Genomic DNA, 26,733 nt, shown 5'->3' with positions numbered 1-26,733 from the left:
TACAAAATTAATGCATAGAAATCTCTTGCATTCCTATACACTAATGATGAAAAATCTGAAAGAGAAATTAAGGAAACATTCCCATTTACCACTGCAACAAAAAGAATAAAATACCTATGAATAAACCTACCTAAGGAGAAAAAAGACCTGTATGCAAAAAACTATAAGACACTGATGAAAGAAATTAAAGATGATACAAACAAATGGAGAGGTATACCATGTTCTTGGATAGGGAGAATCAACACTGTGAAAAGGACTATATTACCCAAAGCAATCTACAGATTGAATGCAATCCTTATAAAGCTACCAATGGCATTTTTCACAGAACTAGGACAAAAAATTTCACAATTTGTATGGAAACACAAAAGACCCCAAATAGCCAAAGCAATCTTGAGGGAGAAAAATAGAGCTGGCGGAATCAGGCTCCCTGACTTCAGACTATCCTACAAAGCTACAGTAATCAAGACAGTATGGTACTGACACGAAAACAGAAATATAGATCAATGGAACAGGATAGAAAGCCCAGAGATAAACCCATGCACATATGGTCACTTTATCTTTGATAAAGTAGGCAAGAATATACAATGGAGAAAAGACAGCCTCTTCAATAACTGGTGCTGGGAAAACTGGACAGCTACATGTTAAAGAATGAAATTAGAACACTCCCTCAGACCATACACAAAAATAAACTCAAAATGGATTAAAAACCTGAATGTAAGGTCAGACACTGTCAAACTCTTAGAGGAAAACATAGGCAGAATACTCTATGACATAAATCACAGCAAGGTCCTTTTTGACTCACCACATAGAGAAATGCAAATAAAAACAAAATAAACAACTGGGACCTAATGAAACTTCACAGCTTTTGCACAGCAAAGGAAACCATAAACGACAAAAATACAACCCTCAGAATAGGAGAAAATATTCGCAAACGAATCAACAGACAAAGGATTAATCTCCAAAATATACAAGCAGCTCATGTGGCTCAATATCAAAAAAATAATCAACCCAATCCAAAAATGAGTAGAAGACCTAAATAGACTTTTCTCCAAAGAAGATATACAGGTTGCCAACAAACACATGAAAGGATGCTCAACATCACTAATCATCAGAGAAATGCAAATCAAAACTACAATGAGGTATCACCTCACACCAGTCAAAATAGCCATCATCAAAAAATCTACAAACAATAAATTCTGGAGAGGGTGTGGAGAAAAGGGAACACTCTTGCACTGCTGGTCGGAATGTGAATTGGTACAGCCACTATGGAGAACAGTATGGAAGTTCCTTAAAAAACTACAAATATAACTACCATATGACCCAGCAATCCCACTACTGGGCATATACCCTGAGAAAACCATAATTCAAAAAGAGTCATGTACCAAAATGTTCATTGCAGCTCTATTTACAATACCCAGGAAATGGAAGCAACCTAAGTGTCCATCATCAGATGAATGGATAAAGAAGATGTGGTACATATACACAATGGAATATTACTCAGCCATAAAAAGAAATGAAATTGAGTTAATTGTAGTGAGGTGGATGGACATAGAGTCTGTCATACAGAGTGAAGTAAGTCAGAAAGAGAAAGACAAATACCGTATGCTAACACGCATATATGGAATCTAAAAAATATATATATGGTTCTTATGAACCTGCGGGCAGAACAGGAATAAAGATTCAGATGCAGAGAATGGACTTGAAGACACAGGGAGGGGGAAGGGTAAGCTGGGACAAAGTGAGACAGTGGCATGGATATGTATACACTACCAAATATAAAATAGATAACTAGTGGGAAGTAGCCGCATAGCACAGGGAGATCAGCTCGGTGCTTTGTGACCACTGAGAGGGGTGGGATAGGGAGGGTGGGAGGGAGACACAAGAGGGAAGGGATATAGGCATCTATGTATACATATAGCTGATTCACTTTGTTACACAGCAGAAACTAACACAACATTATAAAGCAATCATATTCCAATAAAGATGTTGAAAAAAATAATAATCATAAGCAATTTTGAGAAGAGCAACCAGTGGCCTATCCCTACCCCTACCCCACTTCATGGAATACAGCATCCTTGCCTGTCTGCAAGACAGCTGAAACACACTATGTTCTTCGCCCCGCTATCTGCCCCAACCTAGAGAACTTGTATCAACCAAACCACCTAGAGAAGAAAGTCATAGGGTGGGATACAAGGTGGCAGTTGGGGGTGTTGTGTCACCCTCACAAAGGCAGGGACTGTGGTTTCTTGTATTCTATGCTTTATCTGGTGGCTGGCACAGAATAGAAGCTCAATAGATATTTGCTGAATGACTGTGAATGAGTGAAGGAAAGGATGGGGGACAGAGGTCAGCATTTGCAATGGCACATTGCATTCCAGGGGTATAAGTGTCCCATAAGTAAAGTGGTAGCCAAGGGTGCAGGTGGGGAGATGCCAGGAGCAGAGTGTGTAGCATTGGTTCAGAGGGCCTCAAGACTGAGAAGTGAGGATGACAGAAAATTCTACACATAGGTCATAGCTTCAAAGAGGAATATTTGCTTGATCCTAGAGCCTAGGTTACAGATGTTGCAAATTGACTTGCTTGCTATGGCTCCCAGAAAATAATGTGATGAACAACCAGATGGCTGTTTAGGGGAGCCTGGGGCAATCCACATACCTGTCTGTTGGCAAATACCAGGTCTGGAAATCTTTCTCCATATTCAAATACTACTGGAGGCAAGAAAAATCACACAGAGCTTACCAAGATGTTTTATAGAATGAAGAAAAAGGAACATCTTCCTGAAGACCTAGAAGAAATGAGCTTCTGGAATCAGGATAAAATTTTAGAAAACTGTTAGGCATCCTCAAAACATGCAGTAATCCTGGACTATAAGAAACAGGTTGGAAAGTCACCAAGGAGAGAATAGATTACATTGTTCGTGTTTAAATTAACCTGACCTTACTAGAAACAATTTGGCAAAATATATTTTGAGCTGTAGAAAATATTCTACCCTTGACTCCTTAATTTCATTTTTATTCTAAAACAAATCAGAGACACTAAAAGTTTTATGCAAGTATGTATGAAATAATTACATCATTTATAACAGTTTAAAATAAACCTAGTCTAATCTAATGCCAATGTAGATAAACAATTTTGGCATATTCATATGATTTTGTTATTCAGTCCTTGAAAACATAATTTCAAAGGATAGCTAATAAAATTGGAAAGTTATCATGCTATATTTTAAGTAAAGAAATAACAGATCTGAGTTTTGTTTAAAAAAAATTGATTTCCATAAAAAAGTCTATAGAAAAATGTACTACTGTTAGTAATTATCTCTGTATAGAAGGACTTCAGATGAATTTCATTTTTTAAAATAATTTTTTAGTTTTCTAATTTTATATAATAAGCATATATTAGTTTATATTCATAAAAATTAAACACCTGCTTAAATGCCTGGTAATGGCTCATGAAAAATAGAATTAAGATTACTGTTTCAAACATTTGTATTTTCTCCCCTTTCTCTGAGAATCCCTTTGAAATGCTAAGAGTGCTGTATAAAAATGAGTAGATCCATGGCGACAGTAAAATTTAAAAAAAAGAGAAGGGTGGGATTATTTTGCTGGCTAGACCAGAATAAACTGCAACCCACATGGACAGAGGCTGCAGGCAGGCAGCTGCACTCCCTGGCAGAGCCCCAGGAGGGCCACGCAGAGGGGCAGGTGAGGAAACCCAGGCTGTGGTAGCCCCAGAATGGACTGAACCAAATCCATTCCCAGCATTTTAGCTGGAACTTTCCAAACAAAGATGATCATTTGCTTGGTGGGGACTCATGTGTGGGTGCTGTGCCCAAGAAGAAAGAGCGACAAAGAGGCTCAGGGGGACATGCAGTGACCTTTGAGGTACGTTTTGAATCCTGCAGAAAATAAGAAATAAGCAGCCAGTGCCACTGAGAAGTCAACTGTTGAGATGCTTTTCACCCTCATCTCCAAACATGAGTGTTGCTTCATAACTGGCCAGTTATACTCTGCACTACAGATCTAGCACTGGGAAGCATAGAACACTCTGCCCATTAAGAAAAAGAAGAAAAAGAAAAGAAAACAACAGCTAAGACTCTTCCAAACATTCCTTGTACCGAATACAATGAAATCTGCATGAAAGCATATTTTGCCTCTAATAGGCAATTCCCTGTCTTAAGCAATTTCTTCCAAGTGACTCTGTGTGATAGAATTCAACACTTATTTTTAAAAACTCCAGTTAAAATCCCATATTTTGGCTTGCAATTGATCTCCAGGGTAGATGCTAAATGGGAGCTTTATTGTAATTCTTTGGATTTTAAACATTTTAAACCATAAGGTTTAAAGTGCATACTAGTAGGTAAAAGATTATAATAGATTAAAAAAAATAAGACTTTATTTTCTGAAGAGAAGTTAAGGACTTCAGGGAATGAAATGATGTTGATCAAAACACTGAAATCTACTAGCTCACTGCTTACTTATAGCCAGAATGAAATGGAGGAAATAGGGAGTCCCCACTGTCTAGTGCTAATGAAAATGACTTTGCTGTATTACTTTTTAAGATTCCACATTATGAGAACTAGAGGATAGAAGAGGGGCATGAACATATAAGAAGGATACAACCATTTTAAGTTTCATTTCTGGGATGAGAAAGACATACCAGACAATTTGAAGATTCCCTATCATAAAATGGTGTACTACACACAACACATCAGAAATATGTGAAAGACTGTATAAAATTAGAATGCAAAACCCTGACTACAAAAAAAAAATATAGTGGGAAATTTAATGTACCTCTTTCAGAATCTGACATCTAGTAAAAATATAGATAAGGATATAGGGAATTTGAGTAACATAACCAAGAAACTCAATACATATGTGCATAACTTTTTTCTTAAAAATAGCAAATATACTTCTTTTCATGTCCATGGAATATACACCCAAATCAGTCATGTACTTGATCACAAAGAAAACTTATATTTTGCTATTTAAAAAATCTTTTTTGATGTGGACCATTTTTTTAAAGTCTTTATTGAATTTGTTACAATATTGCTTCTGTTTTATGTTTTGGTTTTTTGGCTGCGAGGCATGCGGGATCCTAGCTCCCTGACCAGGGATCGAACCCACACCCCCTGCATTGGAAGGCAAAGTCTTAACCACTGGACCACCAGGGAAGTCCCGAAAATCTTACATTTTAAAAGTAGAATTATTACTGATAACATTCTCATAATTTGATAAATTAGGAATAAATTTTTAAAAAGGTGATCAAAACTGTGATCATTTGGTAAACTAAGAAATTGTCAAAAAATTACCTATCAAAGGAAGTCAGAACTGAATCATCTCAAATGTAATCACTGAATCAGAAAAGGATCATCAATGGATGCTAAAAACAGTGGCTTACAGAGAGATTGGAGACAGGAGATTCACACAGTGCTCAAGTATTGCCCCATAGGTTAAAAACTAATTCCAAAGGTAAAACTATACTTTTACAATGGGGGTTAGCGCTGTAACCATATGAACAAACTTAGCATCACCGAGAGTGGGACAACTTGACCTTACGTGCCTGTTGATATGAAATACGCATTATTAATTTTTTTTTTGAAATACACATTATTAAGCATAAAGCATTACCAATGAATATTCTTTTCTTTTTGGCTTAAACAACAGACATTTAATTTCGTCACAGTTCTAGAGGCTAGAAGTCTACGATCAAGGTCCCAGAATGGCTAAGTTCTACTGAGGGCATTCGTCCTGGTTTGCAGACAGCCACCTTCTCCCTGTGTCCTCATTGCATTCCATGGAGCATGTATGCAGAGAGACAGCGATTGATCTCGATCTCTCTTCTTACAAGTCCACCAGCCCTGTCAGCTAGGACCCTACCCTCATGATATCATTTAACCTTCATTACCTCCTAAAAGCCCTGTCTCCAAGTATACTCACACTGGGGATTAGGGCTTCAATATGTGAATTTTGAGAGGACACAGTTCACTACACAGCAGGGTAAGTCTCAGTTCGGACTAGCCACATCCACATGGTCAAAAGACATGGGGCTACCAGGTACCGTGTGGAATAGTACAGTCCAACAGTTGTACTTGAAACATACCCCTAACGAGTAAGAAAGACTTGTGCATTTGCCAATGAATATACTTGTCTAAAAGGTTCAACCTGAATTTCGAGCCTTGACCTAATTTCTAGTTTACAGGAAATATAGCAGAGAGAAGAACATATTAATGGATGCTGGGAGGAAACAAACAAGTCCAGAATGTGGAATAGTGTGTAAAACAACTGACCTGGTTTCTTCTAAAAATCAATGTCATGGGGAAGAAAACGAGAGAAACTGGTTTAAAGAGACTAAAAAAAACCCAACATTGGCCAAATATAATACATAATCTTGATTTGATCATGAATTAAGAAACATCTATACATAATTTTTTTTGCAATAACTGGGGAAATTTGTGTATGTACTGATAAAATTATTAATTGTTTTTAATATTTTTAGACACAGTAATGGTATTTTGGTTACCTAATAGAATGTCCTTGTTTTTCAAAGTTGTATCCTTTAGTATTTAGATAAGAAGTGTATGTCTGTTTTTACATTGAAATGATTCAGTGAAAAAGAAAAGAATAAATAAAAACACATTTAATATATGTATATATGTGATATATATTTATATATAAAGGCAAGAAAGCAAAACAGGCATATTATTAACAGTGGATAAAACTAGGTAAATTGTATATGGATATCCTTTTTAGTTGAACTATATGAAATTGACAATACTTGACCATTTTTGAGTTTAAAGAAATGACAATTTTACATTTGAATACACCAATTACCATAGGAGACACTAGAAGGGTGATTAAAAACCCACCATTAAAAGAACTCCAGGAACCAGATGGTTTTACAGCTGACTTCTAACTAGCCTTTAAAAATCTGATCATTTCTATGCTATGCTATTTCAGGCCATGAAAAAATAGAAAAGTCTTTAGCTCATGCTATGAATGTAGTACATCCTTAACACTATTTAAACCCAATTAAGAAAGCCCCCTCAACCCCTCAAAAGAAAAAGAAAAGTATAGACTAACCTCAGTTATTGTTATAGATAGCAGAACTGTAGGAAAAAATCAATACCAGGATATCTATCAATATATTTCATCACATCAATAACGTAGAGGAAAAAACTATGTGATTATCTCAATATATGCTGAAAATACTATTAAAATTTATCTGACATTTCTAATAAAAGCTGTGAGTAAAATAAGGTTACTAATGAGTGCTTAGTTCTGCTTAATGGACTTTAACATGTATTTTCTTATTTAATGTTCACACATTTAATCTTCAGAGACAGATCCTGTTATCCCCATTTTGCTCTCTAGGCTAAATGTCTAGAAGAGGGAATGTTGAGTCCTATAATAATTGTATGTTGAACTTTATAAGAAACTGCTAAAGTGATTTACAGATTGGCCATACCATTTTGCATTCCCACCAGCAATGCATTCTCTTTAAGTGTGAGTATGTAGCTTGTATTTTCATTCTCTTAACAGTGTCTTTTGCAAATCGAAAAATATTCATTTTGATGAAGTTCAGCTTATCATTTTTTTCTTTTGTACATGATGCTTTTGGTACAATATTTAAGACTCCTTTGCCTAATTTACGGTCATGAAGATTATTCTCTTATGTTTCCTTTTAGAAGTTTTATATTTTACATTTTGATCTATGATCCACACATGTCCTGCATCCAGTATATGTCCTGTGCCATCCAGTATATAGTCTGGCACCTGAGTGATGCTCTGTCTTGTAGCTCATGTCTCACACTTTGGTGTGCTGTTTAGGCTTACATAGCTTGGAAGCGAGCCCAAAAGTTTATACACAATTTTATCGGATCACTTTCTTGTGCTCCCTCCACTCCACAATGTCTTCCACGTTTTCTGGCTTCCCAAAGCCCAGGGCTTTCGTTTCCCTACACTGCTACATGTTTCCCATGATTTTTCCATAATATTGGGCCTGTTTCCAAGCTCAAGCAATGATAAGATTAAGAGAGAAAAAAATTCAGTGGGACTTCTTCCCAAGGCCTCTGGACCTCAGTTCCTCTGGTTGGGAATTTGGGGTCCACCCAATTGTTGCTGCCATCATTACCACTGCTGCCTTAGGTTTGCCTGGTATTGGGATGAGAATGGAGTAAATGATAATAACAAACAAAACAGGGGATTTCCCCGACTCTTTTGCCCCACAACAGTCCTCTGTCCTGTTCCTTATGTCCAAAACAGATAATTTCTTTTGCAGTTCTTCCTTGTTGTGCAGTTCTGGCTTTTAAACTGCCTTTGAGTTCAGGTCAAGAGATTCCAGAGAGGAAAAAAAAATGGGAAATTCATCACTGTTTTAATAGTACTCTGAATTCTGGTTTCCTTCCCCAATCTATCTGCTACCACTTTCTTTTAAGAGTCCTTAGATGACTGCTACATTCATTCTGGCCAGGGATTTTAATTGCATTCGTTGGAAGAGACAGAGGGGAGTAAGTGTGCGTACACCATCTTGACCAGAACTGGAACCCCTCCATAGTCTTTTGGATCACAATTTCCATCTATTGCATTTAAAATATTTTTTTTTCAGACTACACCTATTACCCAAAGTAAAGATACATCTATTACTTAAAGTAAGGCACCTATATTTGATCATACTTTATGGTAGCGAGCTAATAAATTCTCTTTGATAGAGCAGAATGTTCACTGTTTGGTAAACTTAATAAATGGGTGAAGCTTATTAACATCGATGTTCTCAAGAGCATGTTGGAGAAGATAAATAAGAACACGCCTAGTGGAGGATAGCTGGCAGTTATGAACATAAAGACTATTATCTCTGAAACCGGCAAGATTCAGTACATAGAAAGAAAGCATATTAAAGAACCCAGATGGCATTGGAGGCAAATTTAGGAGCTGCTAATCCCTGCTTGTTAAAAACCTAGGATATATTTAGGTTAACAATAGGTTACTAGAGTTATACAATATCTTTAATAAAATATGCCAAGCTAGATGGATTTAAGCAATAAATATTTGGAGTTGTGAAACATTTTTTAGAAGAGCCTATGGAAAGTAGAACATAATTTTAAATGGGGGTCAGAGGTAGGGGATATTAAGTACAAGTTTACATTCAAATGAGTAAACTGGTTTTCCATGTTTCTTGACAAAGGGTATTTCTCGGACCTGCCAATGAATAAAAATTGAGACAAAATGTACAAATTGGTACACAGTCAATGCAAAATAATGAATTGATACACACTGATGAAGCGGTGCAAATGAAATATCTGAAGAGATCCTAAGCAAAGATTATCATGTTCAGAAGGAAATAAAGCATGTTCTAGAAAGAATCTTTCTGAGCTGTTGGATGAATATAACGCTTTTTGTGAGCATTTTTCCTTAAGAGGTTTATCATTTTGAATGCAGAAATAGGAGCTGCCTGTAAAACTGATGAATCTAATCATTACAAAAAATGAACTAAGCTCCTCAGAGGCTATTTCTTTCTATTCCCCATGTAAACCATGCTTTCATAAATACAATTAATTAATAACACTTTATGTGTATGTATGTGTGTGTGTATATATATTCCATAGGCAGAAGAAGAGTGTTTGGATAAGAAAAGGCTCATAGGTGGTCTTTTTGGTAGTGTTACAGCAACATTTATTGAGCGCTTACTCTGTGCCCTAAATTTATACATGCAATACTTAATCCATATAAAAATCTAAAGAGGTAGGTATTATTATTGTTCCAAGTTTACAAATAAGAAAACTGAACCATAGAGAGGTTGAATTTCTTGCTCAAGGTCCCACAGCTAGTAAGAGAGGGAGGCATGGTTGGGCCCCATACCGTCTGCCTCCAGAATGTGTGCACTGATCTACTATGTTAATACACCAGTGAAGTAAATTGTTAAGCATGCATGAGACTTTGGATGCTAGAAAGAAAACCAGGCAGAACACAGTTGGATATGAAGGGAACTTGATTATATGTATTCTTCCATTATATAAAATTGACATTGCCTCACCTCAGCAATAAAGGACGTCTGTATGTAAGCAGGTGTATTTAACTCTACTGTTAAGATTAAAAAATATTACTAAAGACAGTTCTCTCCTTACCACTGTTTGCATTCCCATGGTGGCTGTTATAAACTTTGTAGCCAGTGGGTATATATGATAAAGGAATCATTCTAGGATGACATAAAATAGGATGGGCCATAAACCCAAAATAAGTTTTAAATATTTAACTAAAATAATGGTAGTGGAGACGTTGCACTAGTTAAAAGTTATTCACTCTGCAATGGACACAGGGCAGTATGTGTGATTTTTTGTTTGATCTGAGGAAGGGGCTGACAGCAGGCTGACTTGGGATCCCAAATGGGGTTGGGAAATGAGCCTGAGGATAACAAATTCTTCTAATTCCAAATTCCTATAATTGAGGAAGGCAAACGTCCCTGCTTGGCTACCTGAGATCAGGGCTGGCCTTGTTTACCTTTAACTTTTCTAGGTCAAGGAAAAAAATCTGCAGCAAGAAACTTCTGTGCGGCACTAGCAGGTCAACCCCATCACTCGTGAGGGATGAAGATTTCCTGTGTTTGTTTTTAACTGGCCTGTCTTGCTTATAAAAGTACATCTCTTTTTCCCCAAAGAATTTGTTAATCAAGGTAGTTTGCAGGCTTCAGGAATTAGCTCATTTATTTGGGGCAGCAGAAGAATGAACCAGTTGGGAGTGCAGGCCCTGGGCTCAGGCTGCCTGCCCTTGTAGTCTGACTCTGTAGCCGGACAGTGGGGTGACCCTGGGCCACTTTGCAAGGCCTCACCCACCCTAGGAGGTAGCTACTGCTATCGTCCCCGTTTTATAGATTAGAGGCTGAGTCACAGGGAGGTCTTATGCCTGGCACTTTATTTTCTAACTATCTGGCACAGAGTAAATAGTCAATAAAAGCCAGTTGTTACTCTTTGAGATGTTCGAAGCAAAAATCTGGAAACTGTAGAAGTCATCTTGCTGGGGGGCACTTTCTCATATTGTCTGGAATACAAGTTCTGAATTGCTCTTGTGTGCAAGGCTTTCTGCACTGTGGTTGAGGTATTTCGAAGAGATGGGTCCAGCATTCCTATCTGGGAGAAGCCAGGAAAGGTTTGCACTGTGGTATGGGCTCCATTCTCATGAGTTCTGTTAACTCCATGTGACACCCTACCCTAAACTAAGGATGGGGTTACCATCCCAGATTACTTACCACTGCCGGAGAGCTCTGCCTCACTGGTTCCTGAGGTGTATTTGTAGGCATGTGTAATTATTTGGTGGACAATACTGTTTACTGGCCTCTGTAGGGCAAAGCCTGACACCTTTGATCTCTTGTTTCTTGGCTAAAAGCAGAGCTAGTCCTCGGAGACTGGGAGCTGGGTTTTCCTCACCACCAGTATTAATGTAATTCACAGAAGGGAGGAGATCTGGATTCTAATCGAGAAACCATTCTGCTTTCTTTTACATGAAAACCTCCAAAATAATACTGGGGGGAGTCTTTTCTTTTTCTCTAGAATTTTAAGAAACAAAGGTTCGTGATTTATTTCAAATGCTGCATTAAAAATATTTGTTATTATTAAAAAAACAACAGCTTTAGGACAAGAAATTTGAATGTGCTTAGGATAAAACTTAACCAATGGAGAATTTGTTTCATATGTTAAGATCATGCTGAGTCTCTTTAAGCACGAAGTCATTGCTGTTTTAACGTTTTTCTATCAAAGTGTAATTCATATTAATATTATCAATTTTTACCTTACATAAAACGTTTAATCTGCATCTTACTGTGGTAGTTTTCAGCTGAATGGCAAATTTTATAGGGATTAAAAAATAAATAAATAAACTCAAGTACATACCTAATAACTTAAGGGAAAAAAAATGTAGAAATTTAAAACAATCAAAAAAGGGGGCTTCCCTGGTGGCTCAGTGGTTGGGAGTCTGCCTGCCGATGCAGGGGACATGGGTTCGTGTCCCGGTCCAGGAAGATCCCACATGCCGCAGAGCGGCTGGGCCCGTGAGCCATGGCCGCTGAGCCTGCGCATCCGGAGCCTGTGTGCCGCAACGGGAGAGACCACAACAGTGAGAGGCCCGTGTACCGCAAAAAAAAAAAATGATGGACAACTACCATTTAAAAGCGATAATGAAATGAAGGATTTCTTTGATAGCATTACAAACCACAGTGGAAGTGGAGCATATGCTGGTATCACTATAACATGGTCAAACCAAATTTATGTCGTGCTTGTGTGTGTGTTTGAACACACACTAACTTATGATCCTATTCTTTTATGTTTATTCTATTGTGCTCTAGTTCCTTCTCGTTGATCAATGCACAATGAATTTTTCTCTTCAAGTTAGCCCCTGCTTCCCTCCAGCATAGGTGCTAAAATTTTTAAACTTGAGGCTCAGGTGTGGGGCCCTGGGCAACCCCAGCCAGATCTGACAGTATTTAATATTAGCCCCATCTCTATGTGGGGTTATAAGTCTAAACCAGTGATTCTCAAAATGTGGTCCTAGAGCAAGCAGCATCAGCATTGCCTGGAGTGTGGTTAAAATGCAAATACTTAGGCCCTGAACCAGACCTACTTGATCAGAAACTCTGGGGCAGGGGCCCAGCAATGTGGGCGTTTAATGAGCCCTCCAGTTGGTTCTGATGTTCATTAAAGATTGAGAGCCTTTTGTCTTAACTTGGTCTTGCTGCCCTGTATCCTGTCTACCTGGGTTGACTTCCTAGATACACACATACCTATAAAGCTCAGTTATCCCCTCTGATTTCCTAATGACTGGGTCTCTGTCTCTCTGACTGGGTTTATGCCCTGATTTCAGATTAACACTCTAGCTCCCAGCTGGGATTTCCACCTGGCCTGCTGGACCAGAGCCCTGTCAGCTCATTTCCTTAAATATATCACAGTCCTGCTTTTACTCTTCTCCCCTCCTGGCTGGTGGACAAGTCTGGCATTGAATCAGTTGGGCCATTTGGAGCCAATTCGCACTGGGGCATCTCCATGACCTGGGAACTCCACGCTGTGCCTCCCAGCAGGCCATAATAGCACTGGCCTAAGATGACCTCCAGGCCCCTCACCTGTGGACGTTATAGTTGACATTACTATCCTTCTTTATTAGTCCCTGTCCTATAACCTGATAAACGTTCTAACCTGCCTAAGGCCCCATTTTCTATTACCTTGTCCCTACTGATCTGGATATCAAGAGACTGCATGAGCTATAACATCTATCTGAAGTCAGTGGATACCTTTGGAAAACACTACAGTAGAGTTAGGTAAACATTTTAGGGTAAAACATGTATTGATTTGGGACAAATCCTTCAGAGTAAAGAAAGACAATAGTAGAAAATAAGTTATATTTGAATTACTTTAAGAAAATGTTGCCACTTTATGTTCTGAAATAAAGCACCACTTTATGTTCTGAATATTCTAATTTACCTGATAGAGCATTCAATACATTTATCTTGTGAGGATTGGTATCCTCTAACTTCTGCTTTCCAAGTCCTAATTGTTCCATGCATGGATCCACCTACTGAATTTATTTTCCTGAAACCTGAACACACCATTATCTTACTATCAGTTTACAGGAGACTCAACACCATAGCGTTTAATAAAATATTCGTGCTCATCCAGAGGAGCCTATAAGCAGCTACCACCGTGAAAGAAACTGAAGGTCACATTTATATGCCTAGAAAATAGTTCAACAAGTATTTCAAAACATTCTCCATTTCAACCTTTGCTCAAAGCCCTTTTATGTTTTAGCAATATTCACAATACTTGAAGAGGTCCTTTTTTCCTTGAATTGCATTTAATGCGTAACCACTTGGCCCAGTTTAGACATAAGCTTTCTTACCCTAAACTCATGAGTTCCGCTTCTGCTTCTATTTGTCAGATGGATAGAAATTTGTCAGTAAAGCCTTAACAAAAGGAATTTACATGCGTGGTTATATTCATTCAATTTTTCATGGAGCAATTATTTATTCCATTCTACAACGTGCCAAGCACTACATTGGTGCTGGAATAACAGAGTCCTTGCCTGAAAAAAAATCTTCTTGGAAATCCCCTCCCAGTCAGATGGATCTTTTCTTGTCAGAGATGGTGGGTATAGATTTGCCTCACAGAGAATGGGCGGGGACCAGGGAGGGGCTGCATGATCATCAAGATGTATGGCTTTGGAAAGTAAAATGTGACTTATGAAAGCACTGTTACATTCTGGGATGTGAAAATGAGGACCCAGATCAAAGAAACAAAGACAACAACATTTTACTTTTTCACAATTGGTACAAGCTATTCATTTTTCATCAAATCTTCTACTACCTGCATACTTTGGGTTAATAGCAATCATCTTCCAAGCACGGCTTACTGGATGGCCCCTAACTGAAGTCTTGACCAGATTTTCCTTTAAGAAATTGTCTAATCTGTGTCTATAGCATCCCTCTGGCCAAACATATGGTTGAATAATCAAATACATTTAAGCATTTCCTGTGTCTCTAATTCTATCCTAAGTGCTGTGACAAATTAAAAACAAAGCAAATTCATTTTCTTCTTGGTATTATAGATTTTTCTCTATAAATTCTACTGTATCATAAGTATCTTGAGGACAAGACTCATGTCTCACTCATTTTTGTGAACTCCATAGATTACCGCATTATACTCAGTAAATATGATTGAATGGAAAAATTCATAAAGAAATTCATTTCTAGGGACTGTAGACTATAAACATCATCCTGAGATTTCTAGAACTCTTGGAAAAGTCAGTTCTGTTGGTGATAGGTCATACTGTTTCACCTTGTGAATGAAGGTCAACTTGACCCCAGGGAAAGTTAGTGTACAGACATGCCATTGTACTCTTGACCAGTCAGCAACATCAGAAACAGTGCAGCCATGCCTCATAATGATTTCCTTTGTTAAGCAGTGTCACTCACCTGATCTGAAGCCAAGTCAGCATGGGGGTTGTTCCTCCTCCGAATATCCAGACTGTGAAGAACACGAGGAGCAGAGTAGTGGTAAACATCATTTGCTTGGGCTGAGATTCTGTGTTCCGAATAGCTAAGGCAAAAGCTATCGCTCCTCGCAAACCTGATGGAGAAAAACCAAAGAAGGAAAAGAAACATCTGCACGAGTGTCATTCTCATTTCATTGAATTTATCTTTACAATTTACTGACAAACACAATTATATTTTAAAATTAAACTTTTAATTTTGAGATAACTGTAGACTCACATGCAGTTGTAAGAAATAATAGGGACTTACTGTGTGCCCTTTCCCCATTTTCTCCCCAGCGGTGATGTCTCGTCTTGCAAAACTGTCTAGTACAACATCACACCCAGGATTTTGACGCTGATATAGTCAAGATTCAGTACATTCCCAACACCATAAAGATCCCTCATGTTGTCCTTTATACTCACACCTACTTCTCTCCCACAAACTCCTTAACATCTGGCAGCCAGTAATCAATCATCCATTTCTATAATTTTGCCGATTCAGGAATGTTATGTAAATGGAATCATGAAATATGTAGCCTTTTGTAATTGGCTTTTTTTCACCCAGCGTAATTTTTGGATACTCATCCAGGTTGCCAAATGTATTGATAGTTTGTTCCTTTTTATTGTTGAGTAGTATTTCCATGGTATGGATATTCCACAGTTTGTTTAACCGTCATCTGTTAAAGGACACCTGGGTAGTTTCCAGTTTTTGGCTATTACAAATAAGGCTGCTGTGTGAATGAATGTAAGTTTTCAGCTCTTTGAGATAAATGCCCAGGAGTGCAATCACTGAGTTATATGGTATTTGCATGTTTTTTTAAATTAATTGATTTTAATTAAAAATTTTATTGAAGTAACATTATTTAAATTTATATGTATAACATTGTATATATTATAACATGTTTCACGTGTCCAACATTATATTTCTATTTTTAATTTAATTTAATTTATTTTTTTATATAACGTGTTTTTATTTTATTTTATTTATTTATTTATTTATTTTTTGCGGTACGTGGGCCTCTCACTGTTGCGGCCTCTCCCGTTGCGGAGCACAGGCTCCGGACGCACAGGCTCAGTGGCCATGGCTCACAGGCCCAGCCGCTCCGCGGCATGTGGGATCTTCCCAGACCGGGGCATGAACCTGTGTCCCCTGCATCGGCAGGCGGACTCTCAACCACTGCGCCACCAGGGAAGCCCCTATAGCATGTTTTTAAAAGAAATTACTACCAAACTTTTCCAGAATGGCTCTAGCATTTTACATTCCCAGCAGCAATAGATAAGTCATCCAGTTTCTCCGCCTTTACCAGCCTTTAGTGTTGTCATTATTTTAAATTTTAGCCATTTTGATAGCTTATTGGGGTTATAATTTCCATTTTCCTAATGGTATTGTACATTTTTTAATGTGCTCATTTGTGATCTATCTACCTGCTTGGGTGAAATGGCTCTTTGTGTCTTTATCTCATTTTCTAATTGAATTGTTAGATGTTTGTTAAATTTTGAGAGTTCTTTATATATTCTAGATAATAGTCCTTTGTTGGATATATAGTTTGCAAATATTTCCTCCCACTTTGTAGCTTTTTATTGATAGAGTCTAATCTGTTGATCTTTCCCTTTATAAATCATCTGTTTGGAGCCAAGTCTAAGAACTCTTTACTTAGCTCTAGGTCCCAAAGATTTTCCCTTATATTTTAAAATTTTTTCTAAAAGTTATTTAGCTTTACATTTTACCTTTAAGTCCATGCTCATCTTGAGTTAATTTTGGTATAAGCGGCGAGTTTTAGGCTGAGGATATATTTTTTTTTTTTTGCCTATGGATGTTTAATTGCTCTATTGAATTGCTTTGGTACCTTTGTCAAAAACCAATTGGGTGTATTTGCATGGCTCTATTCCTGGGTTCTCAATTCTGTTCCATTGATCTATGTGTCTATTCCTGTTCTGATGGTACACTGTCATGATTACTGTAGGTATATGGTAGGACTTAGTATTGGGTAGACCTCCTGCACTGTTGGTGGGAATGTAAATTGATACAACCACTATGGATAATATTATGGAAGTTCCTTAAACAACTAAAAATAGAACTACCACATGACCCAGCAATCCCATTACTCGGCATATATACCCTGAGAAAACCATAATTCAAAAAAACAGATGTACCACAATGTTCATTGCAGCACTATATTTACAATACCCAGGACATGGAAGCAACCTAAATGTCCATTGACAGATGAATGGATAAAGAAGATGTGGCACATATATACAATGGAATATTGCTCAGCCATAAAAAGAAATGAAACTGAGTTATTTGTAGTGAGGTGGATGGATCTAGAGTCTGTCATACAGAGTGAAGTAAGTCAGAAAGAGAAAAACAAATACCTTATGCTAACGCATACATATGGAATTTAAAAAAAGAAATGGTACTGATGAACCTAGTGGGAGTGCAGAAATAAAGACGTAGACATAGAGAATGGACTTGAGGACACTGGGTGGGTGGGGAAGGGGGAAGCTGGGGCAAAGTGAGAGTAGCATCGACATATATACACTACCAAATGTAAAATAGTTAGCTAGTGGGAAGCAGCAGCATAGCACAGAGAGATCAGCTTGGTGTTTTGCTACGACCTAGAGGGGTGGGATAGGGAGGGTAGGAGGGAGGCTCAAGAGGGAGGAGATATGGGGATATATGTATGCATATGGCTGATTCACTTTGTTGTACAACAGAAAATAACACAGTACTGTGAAGCAATTATACTCCAATAAAGATCTATTTAAAAAAAAAATCGGGTAGAGTGATTCTTATTTTTCATTTTCAAAAGTGTTTTAAATATTCTAGATCTTTTGCCTTTCCATAAAATTTTAAAAGAATATTGTCTGTATTTACAAAAAAAATCTTTCTGGGCACAAATACTTTTAGAAAATCAAGTGTGTTAGACAACAAGGAAAACCAAGCTTATGGACCATTGAAAATTAATAAACGATTAAATGACGTTTAAGAATTATTCCAGCCTGAGAACACACTTTTACAAAGTCTATAATCTAAACTGACCTATTAAAACCTGCTTTTTTGTCTATTTTTCTTCTTTAATAATAATATGTTAATTGAATTTTTATGAAGCCATATTAAATATATTTGCAGGAAGATGTTAAAGAAGATTAAATGCTACAATTTCAAATCAAAGTGTGATGACATTATAAAAACAGATGTAGACTTTGAAGAAAAGTAAATAAAAGCACAAGTAGTAAAATAAAAAAGTTAAAATTGAAAATCTCTCTTGGGTAACACAAGACTTATAAGACATTTACAGGCTCTGTTACACCATGTAACAGGGCAAATAAACATTTATAATGATAGCAAGTATAAGTCAAAGGTAGTGATTTTTGCTACTTTTATAGGAAGGTTTAAGTCACATACATAAAATTTCAATGGTCCATTTTTTATAATATTTATTGTATTAATATCATCTAGGTTTCTAATTTTCTAAATCTTTATTCATACATTAAGAGACTTTTAGAAATTGGATACAGGTTAGGATGAGAAAAACTATAACTACTTTGGTCTTTATCCTTGGCTTTGCAACTTAGAATATAATGCTCCTTTCTCATCTTTACACTGAGAATATACAAGAGACAAGCGGCATAACACAAGATCCAGAGGATTAGAATAGAGAGACTTAATATATTTTGCCTGAAAGAAGGAAGCCTCAGAAAGAGAAAGGAATATGCACTCTGATTATAAAATTACCTTCAAGGAACAAAATGTAATGGAGGAAGAAAATTATTCTAAATCTCCATGTAGACAAGGAAATGGCCTGAAGATAAGAAAGATAACATTTGAAGTAGATATTAATAAAGAAAAAAAATTTTTTCATCAGAAATTCTGAACACTTAGATGGCTGTACTCAAGAAGAGTACACCAGAGACGTTCATGCACTTAGACCCAGCTGGGGACAAGAGAGTGGGGATATTAATAACCCTTATTACTGGAGAATATTTCAATAATGTTCTCTCCAGGAAATACAAATGGTGTCATTAGGGAATGAGAACTGAAAGAAACAGTTTTCCAACAGCCTTCTATATCTGAGGAGAAAATGTATAGGTTAAGGTAAAGCTCCTAGCAGTGTTTAATCAGGACAAGATTGGAGATAGAAAGTGATCTTTTCTTTTTCTCTTTTCCTCAAGCTCACATTTCCAGAAGTGTCCATAAAGAAGCATTATTCCAGTTAAGTGGTGTGTATTAGAAATATTAAGTGATAAGACTCTAAGTATTTGTTTTCATTATATTGAATATTTGTGTGTGTGTGTGTGTTTGGCTTTGTTTTTTCATTTTTTGTTTTTACTTTGAATTTTGTGAGAAAGAGAAAAATAGAGACTGGAATAAAAGTTAAAACTTGCTACGTCATGTTTATTGTAAAGTTCATGTTAGTTATCAAGGGCAAGGAAGGACATAATCATTTATCTTCCTGAATATGTTTTATAATGTATTGTTATTATGTTAAACTAGCATAACTAGGCTCTTAAATCTAAATTATCTATACAGGAGCAGTTCTTAGTTTAAAAATATACTCAAAAGATATATGTTATTCTGACTTCTAAAAAAATCTGTATCCTATAAATAAAGCTCTATATTTACAGGAGATGCAATGTAGAGATCTCTTTAAAAAAAAGAAGAAAGAAAAATGCAGCCACTGCCTTGTACTTGTACTTGTGGAATATTAAGAAACATTGATATTTAGAACCAACTTCAAGATGGCTCTATAAGAGGAGCCCTCCCCCATATAATGGTCACCTAAAAAAACACAGAAACAGTGTGTTTTTGGAGAAGAGAGTATCTGTCTGTAGCCCTGGCCACTTTTCGCAAATATGGCTCATGCCACGTGTGAGATGGCCTAGTAGCATGGGAAGCATGGAACTGAGAAAGGTGAGGTCACTAAGTAGACAAAGTGAAGCTCATTTAGAACTCTAGATGAGAACAACTGCCTACATACCATTCATCCTTTATGATGCCAAAGTTATTGATCACGCATTTGGCACCTAGACAATTGTCAAATCAATGGCCATTCATTGCTTCATTCAGCACATATGTGTCTTAGCCTGACATAACAAAATACCACTGTCTGGGTGGCTCCAACAACAGAAACTATTTCTCACGGTGTGGAAGCTGAGATGTCTAAGATCAGGGTGTCAGCATGGCCAGGTCTGGTGAGAGCTTTCTCTCTGGCTTGCAGAAAGCTACCTGCTTGCCAGGCAAGAGCAAGCTCAGTGGTGTCTCTTCTTAATTCTATCATAGGGCACCCCACCCTCATAACCTCATCTAAACCTAATTGTTTCCCAAAGGCTCCATCTCCAAATAACATCATATTGGAAGTCAGGGCTTCAACTTATGGATTTGAAGGGGACACTATGTGAGGGGAGTCCATAGCAATATGTACTGATTATCTGTTATGTGGAGGCTCTGGGCACACTTATCCTATCTCCCTCACACCATGGATTTGGGAAACAGAGGACTTTAGGACTGAAATAAATTACTTAGGCTACCAGCAAAATACTAGAAATTAAAGATTAGTATTGACTTAGGAGTTTCTTTTAGCAAAACACTATTTTCCAAGAACACATGCCATTTTGCTTACAGACCAGGAAATTCAGAACTCATTATCAAAACTTGTGTTTTATTTTGCTTAATGGGTACTTTGATTCTTTGGATTTACCTTTCTTTTTCTCTTTGTTTTGGCCAACTAATGGACATAATTTTATACTTTGGGGGGTTATAGACTATTCCATCTGATTTTAGATGGGTTTATTGTTCAGAGACTTGACATATTTCACATACTCAGTTGGAAAGTTAGCATCATCTTGTGGAATAAAAGAATTACCTGAAATTAAATGTGGTTTCATTTAAAATTGGCCTCTAAGGGATTCTTATGTTAATTATGTCGATGTTCTATTCATAACAATAGAAGACTATTGAACCAAGGAAAGCTTTCTGTCAAGGACCCCTGCTGCAGAAAAAGTGCAGCTTCCTGTTTATCTTTAAACAGCAAAAGTGAAACTTAATCTGTTATAAATTTGCAAATGTGTTCTGAACAGGGTGAAGGTCTATTACAGCTACATTTAAATCACAAGAATACAAGTACCCCCTAAGGCATCTGCATTGAAGGTGCAAAGCAAGAGTCTAAACCTAAACATTTATTGAGCACTCACTCTGTGCTACCTGTTACCCAAGGCACGGTGGGGGGATGCAATGGTGAGGAAGCTTGGGCTCCTCTATTTTAGGGCTCATGGTTCTACAAAAATGAGTCTCTTAACAGGTAAATTATGATAAAGTATATTAGAGGTATAAAGAGTATGCTTTGCATGTATAGTCTGTTGAAGAAAAAGGTAAGATTGTTAAATTGCATGAGGGCCCAAATCACGGCCATTGTCAACAAATGTGCAATGTTTAAGGCACTGAAATCAATGGTGGGGTGAAAGAGCTCTTTGTACATGTGGTTTTCTATGCTTGAATCATTTTTCTCCCATTCAAATTTTCTCTAGTTCTTTCTTCTATAACCCTCGCCCAAATTTCACCTAATTCCAATGATCTTCAGAGCTCTGCTGAGCCTCTGATTTCTCTATGAAGCCTCCACTGAGGTCTGGGCCTGGGTTAGGCTAACTGACATTCCCAGTACAAACTGTGCTTGGCCTATCAGGTGACTTATGACATTACACTGTAATTGGCTGGCTCTTTGTTTATCCACACACGTAGAGCAATGCCAAGCACATAAAAGGTCAATGAACAGATGAATGTTCTGATTCTTCATGATTCTTGATTACAAATGGAAGAGTGATTGATATCTCTTAGTTCAATGGAATGGTTGAGTAATTGTTTCTTCAAGTTTGGCTTCTGCCCTTTTATTATTTATTGAGACCCTTATAGCCTCGTACTGAGAGTCAAGAGACCTGGGATCTGTTTTCAGGCCTGCCCGACAGGATGCACGATCATTAGCCTCATCTGAATCTGTGTTGTCTCATCACTAAATGGAGGTTTTAAGACTAGCTTGTGGTCTTTACCCAGAAGTGCACATCAGCATCAACTGTGAAACTTAAAAATGTATGAGTTACTCATGCTAGTGTCCTGACTCTAGAGATTTGGATTCAGCAGAGAATGAGTTACCTGAAAGCTCGGGCTCCTCTCTCTTCCCTCTGTACCACCTTGGTCCGAGGCCCATCACCTCACACTCTGACTGTGCCCCTGACCAACACCCTGGTCTCTTGGCCTAACAGCCTCCATCCTTTCTTCCTTCCAGACTATCAACGTCCCTCTGAACAGTTTCCTCAGAATCTAGCTTTTTGAGGTGGTGATCTGACCCAGAAACCATAAGTGGCTTCCTACAGCCCACAGAAACACTTCAATCAGAATTTTGCTCCCCTTTCCGGGTCTACCTCCTCTTGTCCACTGAGAGCTTTCTATACCAACAAGGTGGTCTTCTTTCTCTCAGTAAACAATTGTTATCCTTGCCCCTACGCCATGATCCCACTGTTAAGCCTGTGTTTCACTTCTTTCTGCCTCTATTCCAACCCCATGAAGTTTTCCTGAAATACTCCAGTCCACATTGCTTTTTCTTGGAAATCCTATAAAACACATTGCTCATGCCACTCATATTATTAAATGATAGTCTGAGATGAATCAGTAGCTTAATATGATCTATTCTTTACTCTCAATTATTAATCTTTTAAAAGGTTGGAATTACAACTTCTTTACACAACTTAATATCTCTCATAGTATCCAAAACATGAAACTCAGTAAACGCTTTTGAATTGAATGATTACAGTGGCTTCAGGCTCTCGAGATATGAGGTGGTGACGTTCATGTGTTCCTTCATTCATTCGGGCTCTAGGGGACAGCAGAAAACAAGAGATAGTTTCTGCCTTAAAGGGGCTTCCAGATTAGTTTAAAAAAGAAAAAAAAAGTAATACGTAAGTTGTTGTGAAGAAAACAAAAGTAGGATAAGAAGATAGAGGATATATTTATGTGAAGGGTTGGAGTGTTTAGGGTGGTTAGGAAAGCCACTTTGGTTAGGTGACATTTGAGCATAGACTCTAATGAGGGAGAGGCCATGTGGGTGTCCGGAAGAAAAGCACTCCAGGCTTCTGGAACAGTAGGCGCAAAGGCCCTGAGGCAAGGATATGCCTGATATGTTCGCATAGCAGCAAAGGGGCTGGTGTGGCTAGAATGGAATCAATGGGGGGCGGGAGGTGGGGGGTGAGTGGAAGGAGATAATGCTCAAGAGGTAACCGAGCCAGATCATGCTGGGCTCTTGAACAGCAAGCCTTTTGAATTTTATTTTGAGATGGAAAACTTCAGGAAGGTTTTTGGCAGGGTAGCGCTAGGATCTATTCTATGATTAAAGGGATCACTCTGGCTCTGTTATGAAAAACAGATCTCCAGGCTGGAGGCAGGAGGTCAGTGAGAAGCCTGCTGCATAATCCAGGCAAGAAGTGGAAGTGGATCAGAACAGGATGGTAGCATGGTAAGTACTGGAATAATGTCAAAGGTCGACAATATTTGCTGATGGGTTGGATGACGGGTATGAGAAGAAGAGAGAACTCCAAGAACTTATGGCCTGAACAACTGGAAGAATTGGGGGAAACTGTGGGAAGAGCATATTGGGGTGTCTGGGGGAGATCAAGGGTTATATTCCAGCCATGTGGAATCTATGATCCCTAGTAGTCACACAAGCGCAGAGGTTGAGTGGGTGGTTGGAGCTAAGGGTCTGGAATTCAGGGGAGAGGTTAGAGTCATTTTTACTGGAGACAGTGGGGAGTTGGGAGGAAAGTTAGGAGTTTGAAAAGTGTGGGAAGATAAAGTTGATTTTAAACCATGTTTTCTCTTGCTTTAAGGACTTTGTGCTGCTTCTCCCACCTCCAGTGCTCTTCCCAGGCTTCCCCTCGCCCCCTTCCCCAGTCTCCCCCCTGCCGGCCCCCAGCCCTGGCTGCTCCTCATTCATTTCAGTCCTCAGAAAGGCTGCCCTGACCATGCCATCTAAGTGCCCTCCACTCGAACCCAGGCCTTTTTTACATGTCATTTATTACACTGATCACCATCTGAAATTATATGTTTGTTTTTTAGCCTTTAAGACCTGTGTCCCTCCGCAAGACAGTGAGCTCAGTGACAGCAGGCCCAGTGCTAGGATGGTGCCTCTCATATAGCAGGCACTCCTTAAGCATTGGATAAATGCATGAGTGAATGGATGAGGGAAAGATCATATTTTGCCTTTGAAACACAATTGGAATCCAAAGGAAAATGAACAGTAGTTGGACAGGGATGCAGAAATGTCTGTGAGAAACTGACCCATTCTTTAAAAGAAATATCCCTTAGATAAGTTATTTTGCTGCCTTTCTTTTCATTTGGGATATAATCCATTGCAATACCTTTTTTTCCTTTCATTTCAAGTACTGTGAGGGGGTTGATTTCAAAGATTTAACACATTCTCATCAGTCTGATAAATCAAACCCTAGTTTGAGTCTACAATAGAATTATGTATTGCTTTTACCTTTGCTGAAGTCCCATGACCTTGCAAAAGGTAACTACTTTCAGCAAAAACGTCAGTCTGATTTCAAAATACATTTTCCAGGACAGTACAACCTTGTTATACAGTCCCATTTTCAGTTCAACGTCGTTTTATCACATGGAAGCGAAGCCAACAGATTGTTTCAGTGAAAAAGCCTCTGCATTCAAAAATAAATTGAGTTTTTCTCGAAACTAAGTCTGTGTTAGACAAGCAGAACTTTCTTTCCTTCATCTCTCTTCCTGAACTTGAATCATTTAAACCTAAGGCCACTGAGAAGGAATGCGACATAACTTCAATGTATTTTTGCATAAAATGAAGTTTGTTTTTGGACACCTTAGGCAGCCAGGAAGGGTAATTGTACATAGGATTAGCTCTGTCACAGCTCTGAGTCAACATGCATAGATGCCTCTGTCTTTGGAAGTTTATTTTTACGTAGGGAAGGTAGATGCGGTAGGAAACTGTGGAATAATCCTTGCCACTAGCTGAAATCTTCAATGGAGGGTTTCAAGAGAAAGGCTAAGAGAGATCAGAAGAAAGTCAACTTTCTGTGAGCAGTACCCAACTTATGGCCAGCTTGTGTTTCAAAGGTCAACTTATAAGTTTCCTATTTGACCAGTGGTTCTCAACTTGGGTGAGTTTGTCCCCCAGGGACTATTTGGCAATGTCTGAGGACATTTGTGATTGTCCACAACTGGAAGGTGAGAGGCGCTAATGTTAATCTAGTGGGTAGAGACCAGGGGTGCTGCTAAATATTCTACCATGTACAAGACAGACCCCACAAAAAGGAATTATCAGTCCCCAAATATCAATAGTTGCTGGTTTGAGAAACCCTAGTTTAGACACTGGATTGCTTTTTTTCCCATAGGATCAACGCTAAAAATATTCCTACTGCAGAGGGCTATTTTGGCAAAGATGGCTATCTGTCCATCGGAACCTATTTTTATCATCCATGCTATGCTGTTATAACTGCATAAACTGCATTTCCTAGCATCTCTTGCAGCTAGGAATACAGCTGGTTCTCACCAGAGAAATGAGAGCAGAGGTGATACATGTCATTTCTGGGCCCAGGCTTTTAAGAAAAGCTACCTACCCCAGTCTCTCTTTCCCATTGTTCCACCAGCCAGTTATAAATCATTATGAATCCCTATAGCAGTGGTTCCCAGACTTTAGCTCCATCAAAATTACCTGGAGTACCCGTTCGACCTTAGATTGTTGGGCTCCACCCCCAGAGTGTCTGATTTCAGTCGGTCTGTGGTGGGGCTTGAGGATTTGCATGTCTAACAAGTTTCCAGGTGTTGCTGATACTGCTGGTCTGGGGACCACGCTTTTAGAACCCTTGACTTAGGGGATTATGATGCCACAAGATGGAAGGAGCCTGGTGATATCTGAATCGCCACCTGGAGGAGAGGCATCTTTCCCCCACCCTCATGTTAATATCAACCCTACCTGTGACTTGAATGAGAGCGGATTTACTACTGTGGTTCAACAACTGAATTTTAGGAGTCTGTGTGTCCTAGTAGCTTAGCCTATCATAAGGCTGTCTACATCTACCAAACCTACATCTCTCTCCCTTACATGTCCCTGTAGAATCACAGAATATTTTCTTAACAGATGAGGGAATATGGGCTGGGAAGGATGGGGTAGCCAAGGTTACACAGTAAATGGTATGGCTTGTTATTCAATCTGTTTCATTCCCCCCATTGAATATATAACCCATAACAAAGATTAAAAAAATCATGATTATCTTAATAATTTGAATTTTTAGGAAAGATGCGAAGAAGAAAATTTTCTTCCCCTTTCCCAGGCGGACGATCAACCTGAGGTAACATTTTGAAAAAGATGTTTTGCCTTTTGCTCTCCCTCCCCAATTCTTTCTGCACCTTCTCTCTCTGTGTCTCGGTGTCTCTGTCTCTCTCCCCCTTTCCGGGCATTACTGCCATCATGCTGCCCTCCCCATCCCAGTCCCAGACACCCGACTCTAAAATGATCGGTTTTTGACTCTCCAGTCAAAACCCCCATTTCCGCACGCAGCCAAAATGAGCTTCCTGCCGGGAAGAAAACAATTGGAAGGAAGAAATCTGCTGGGGAAGGGCAGCACACAATTCTCCTGAAGGGCGTGCTTTTTAAAATAGTTAACATGCGTGCTTTCACGTTTACTTGTGGAATTTAAAACAGCTCCAGGAAGG

General features: G+C 38.4%; 1 protein-coding gene across 1 annotated transcript in view; it reads right to left on the bottom strand.

Moving 5' to 3' along the window:
- The window catches only part of SLC9A9 (solute carrier family 9 member A9), a 540,289-nt gene that overhangs the window by 176,662 nt on the left and 336,894 nt on the right, over window positions 1-26,733 (bottom strand). The window contains exon 12 of the mRNA XM_082654190.1: window positions 14,947-15,100. Coding sequence (XP_082510316.1) covers window positions 14,947-15,100 — 154 coding nt within the window. The remainder of the gene's footprint in view (window positions 1-14,946; window positions 15,101-26,733) is intronic.

Source organism: Grampus griseus (genome assembly GCF_964374135.1).
Source record: "Grampus griseus genome assembly, chromosome: 5".
Taxonomy (NCBI): domain Eukaryota; kingdom Metazoa; phylum Chordata; class Mammalia; order Artiodactyla; family Delphinidae; genus Grampus; species Grampus griseus.
This window is presented reverse-complemented; position numbering and strand designations above follow the sequence as displayed.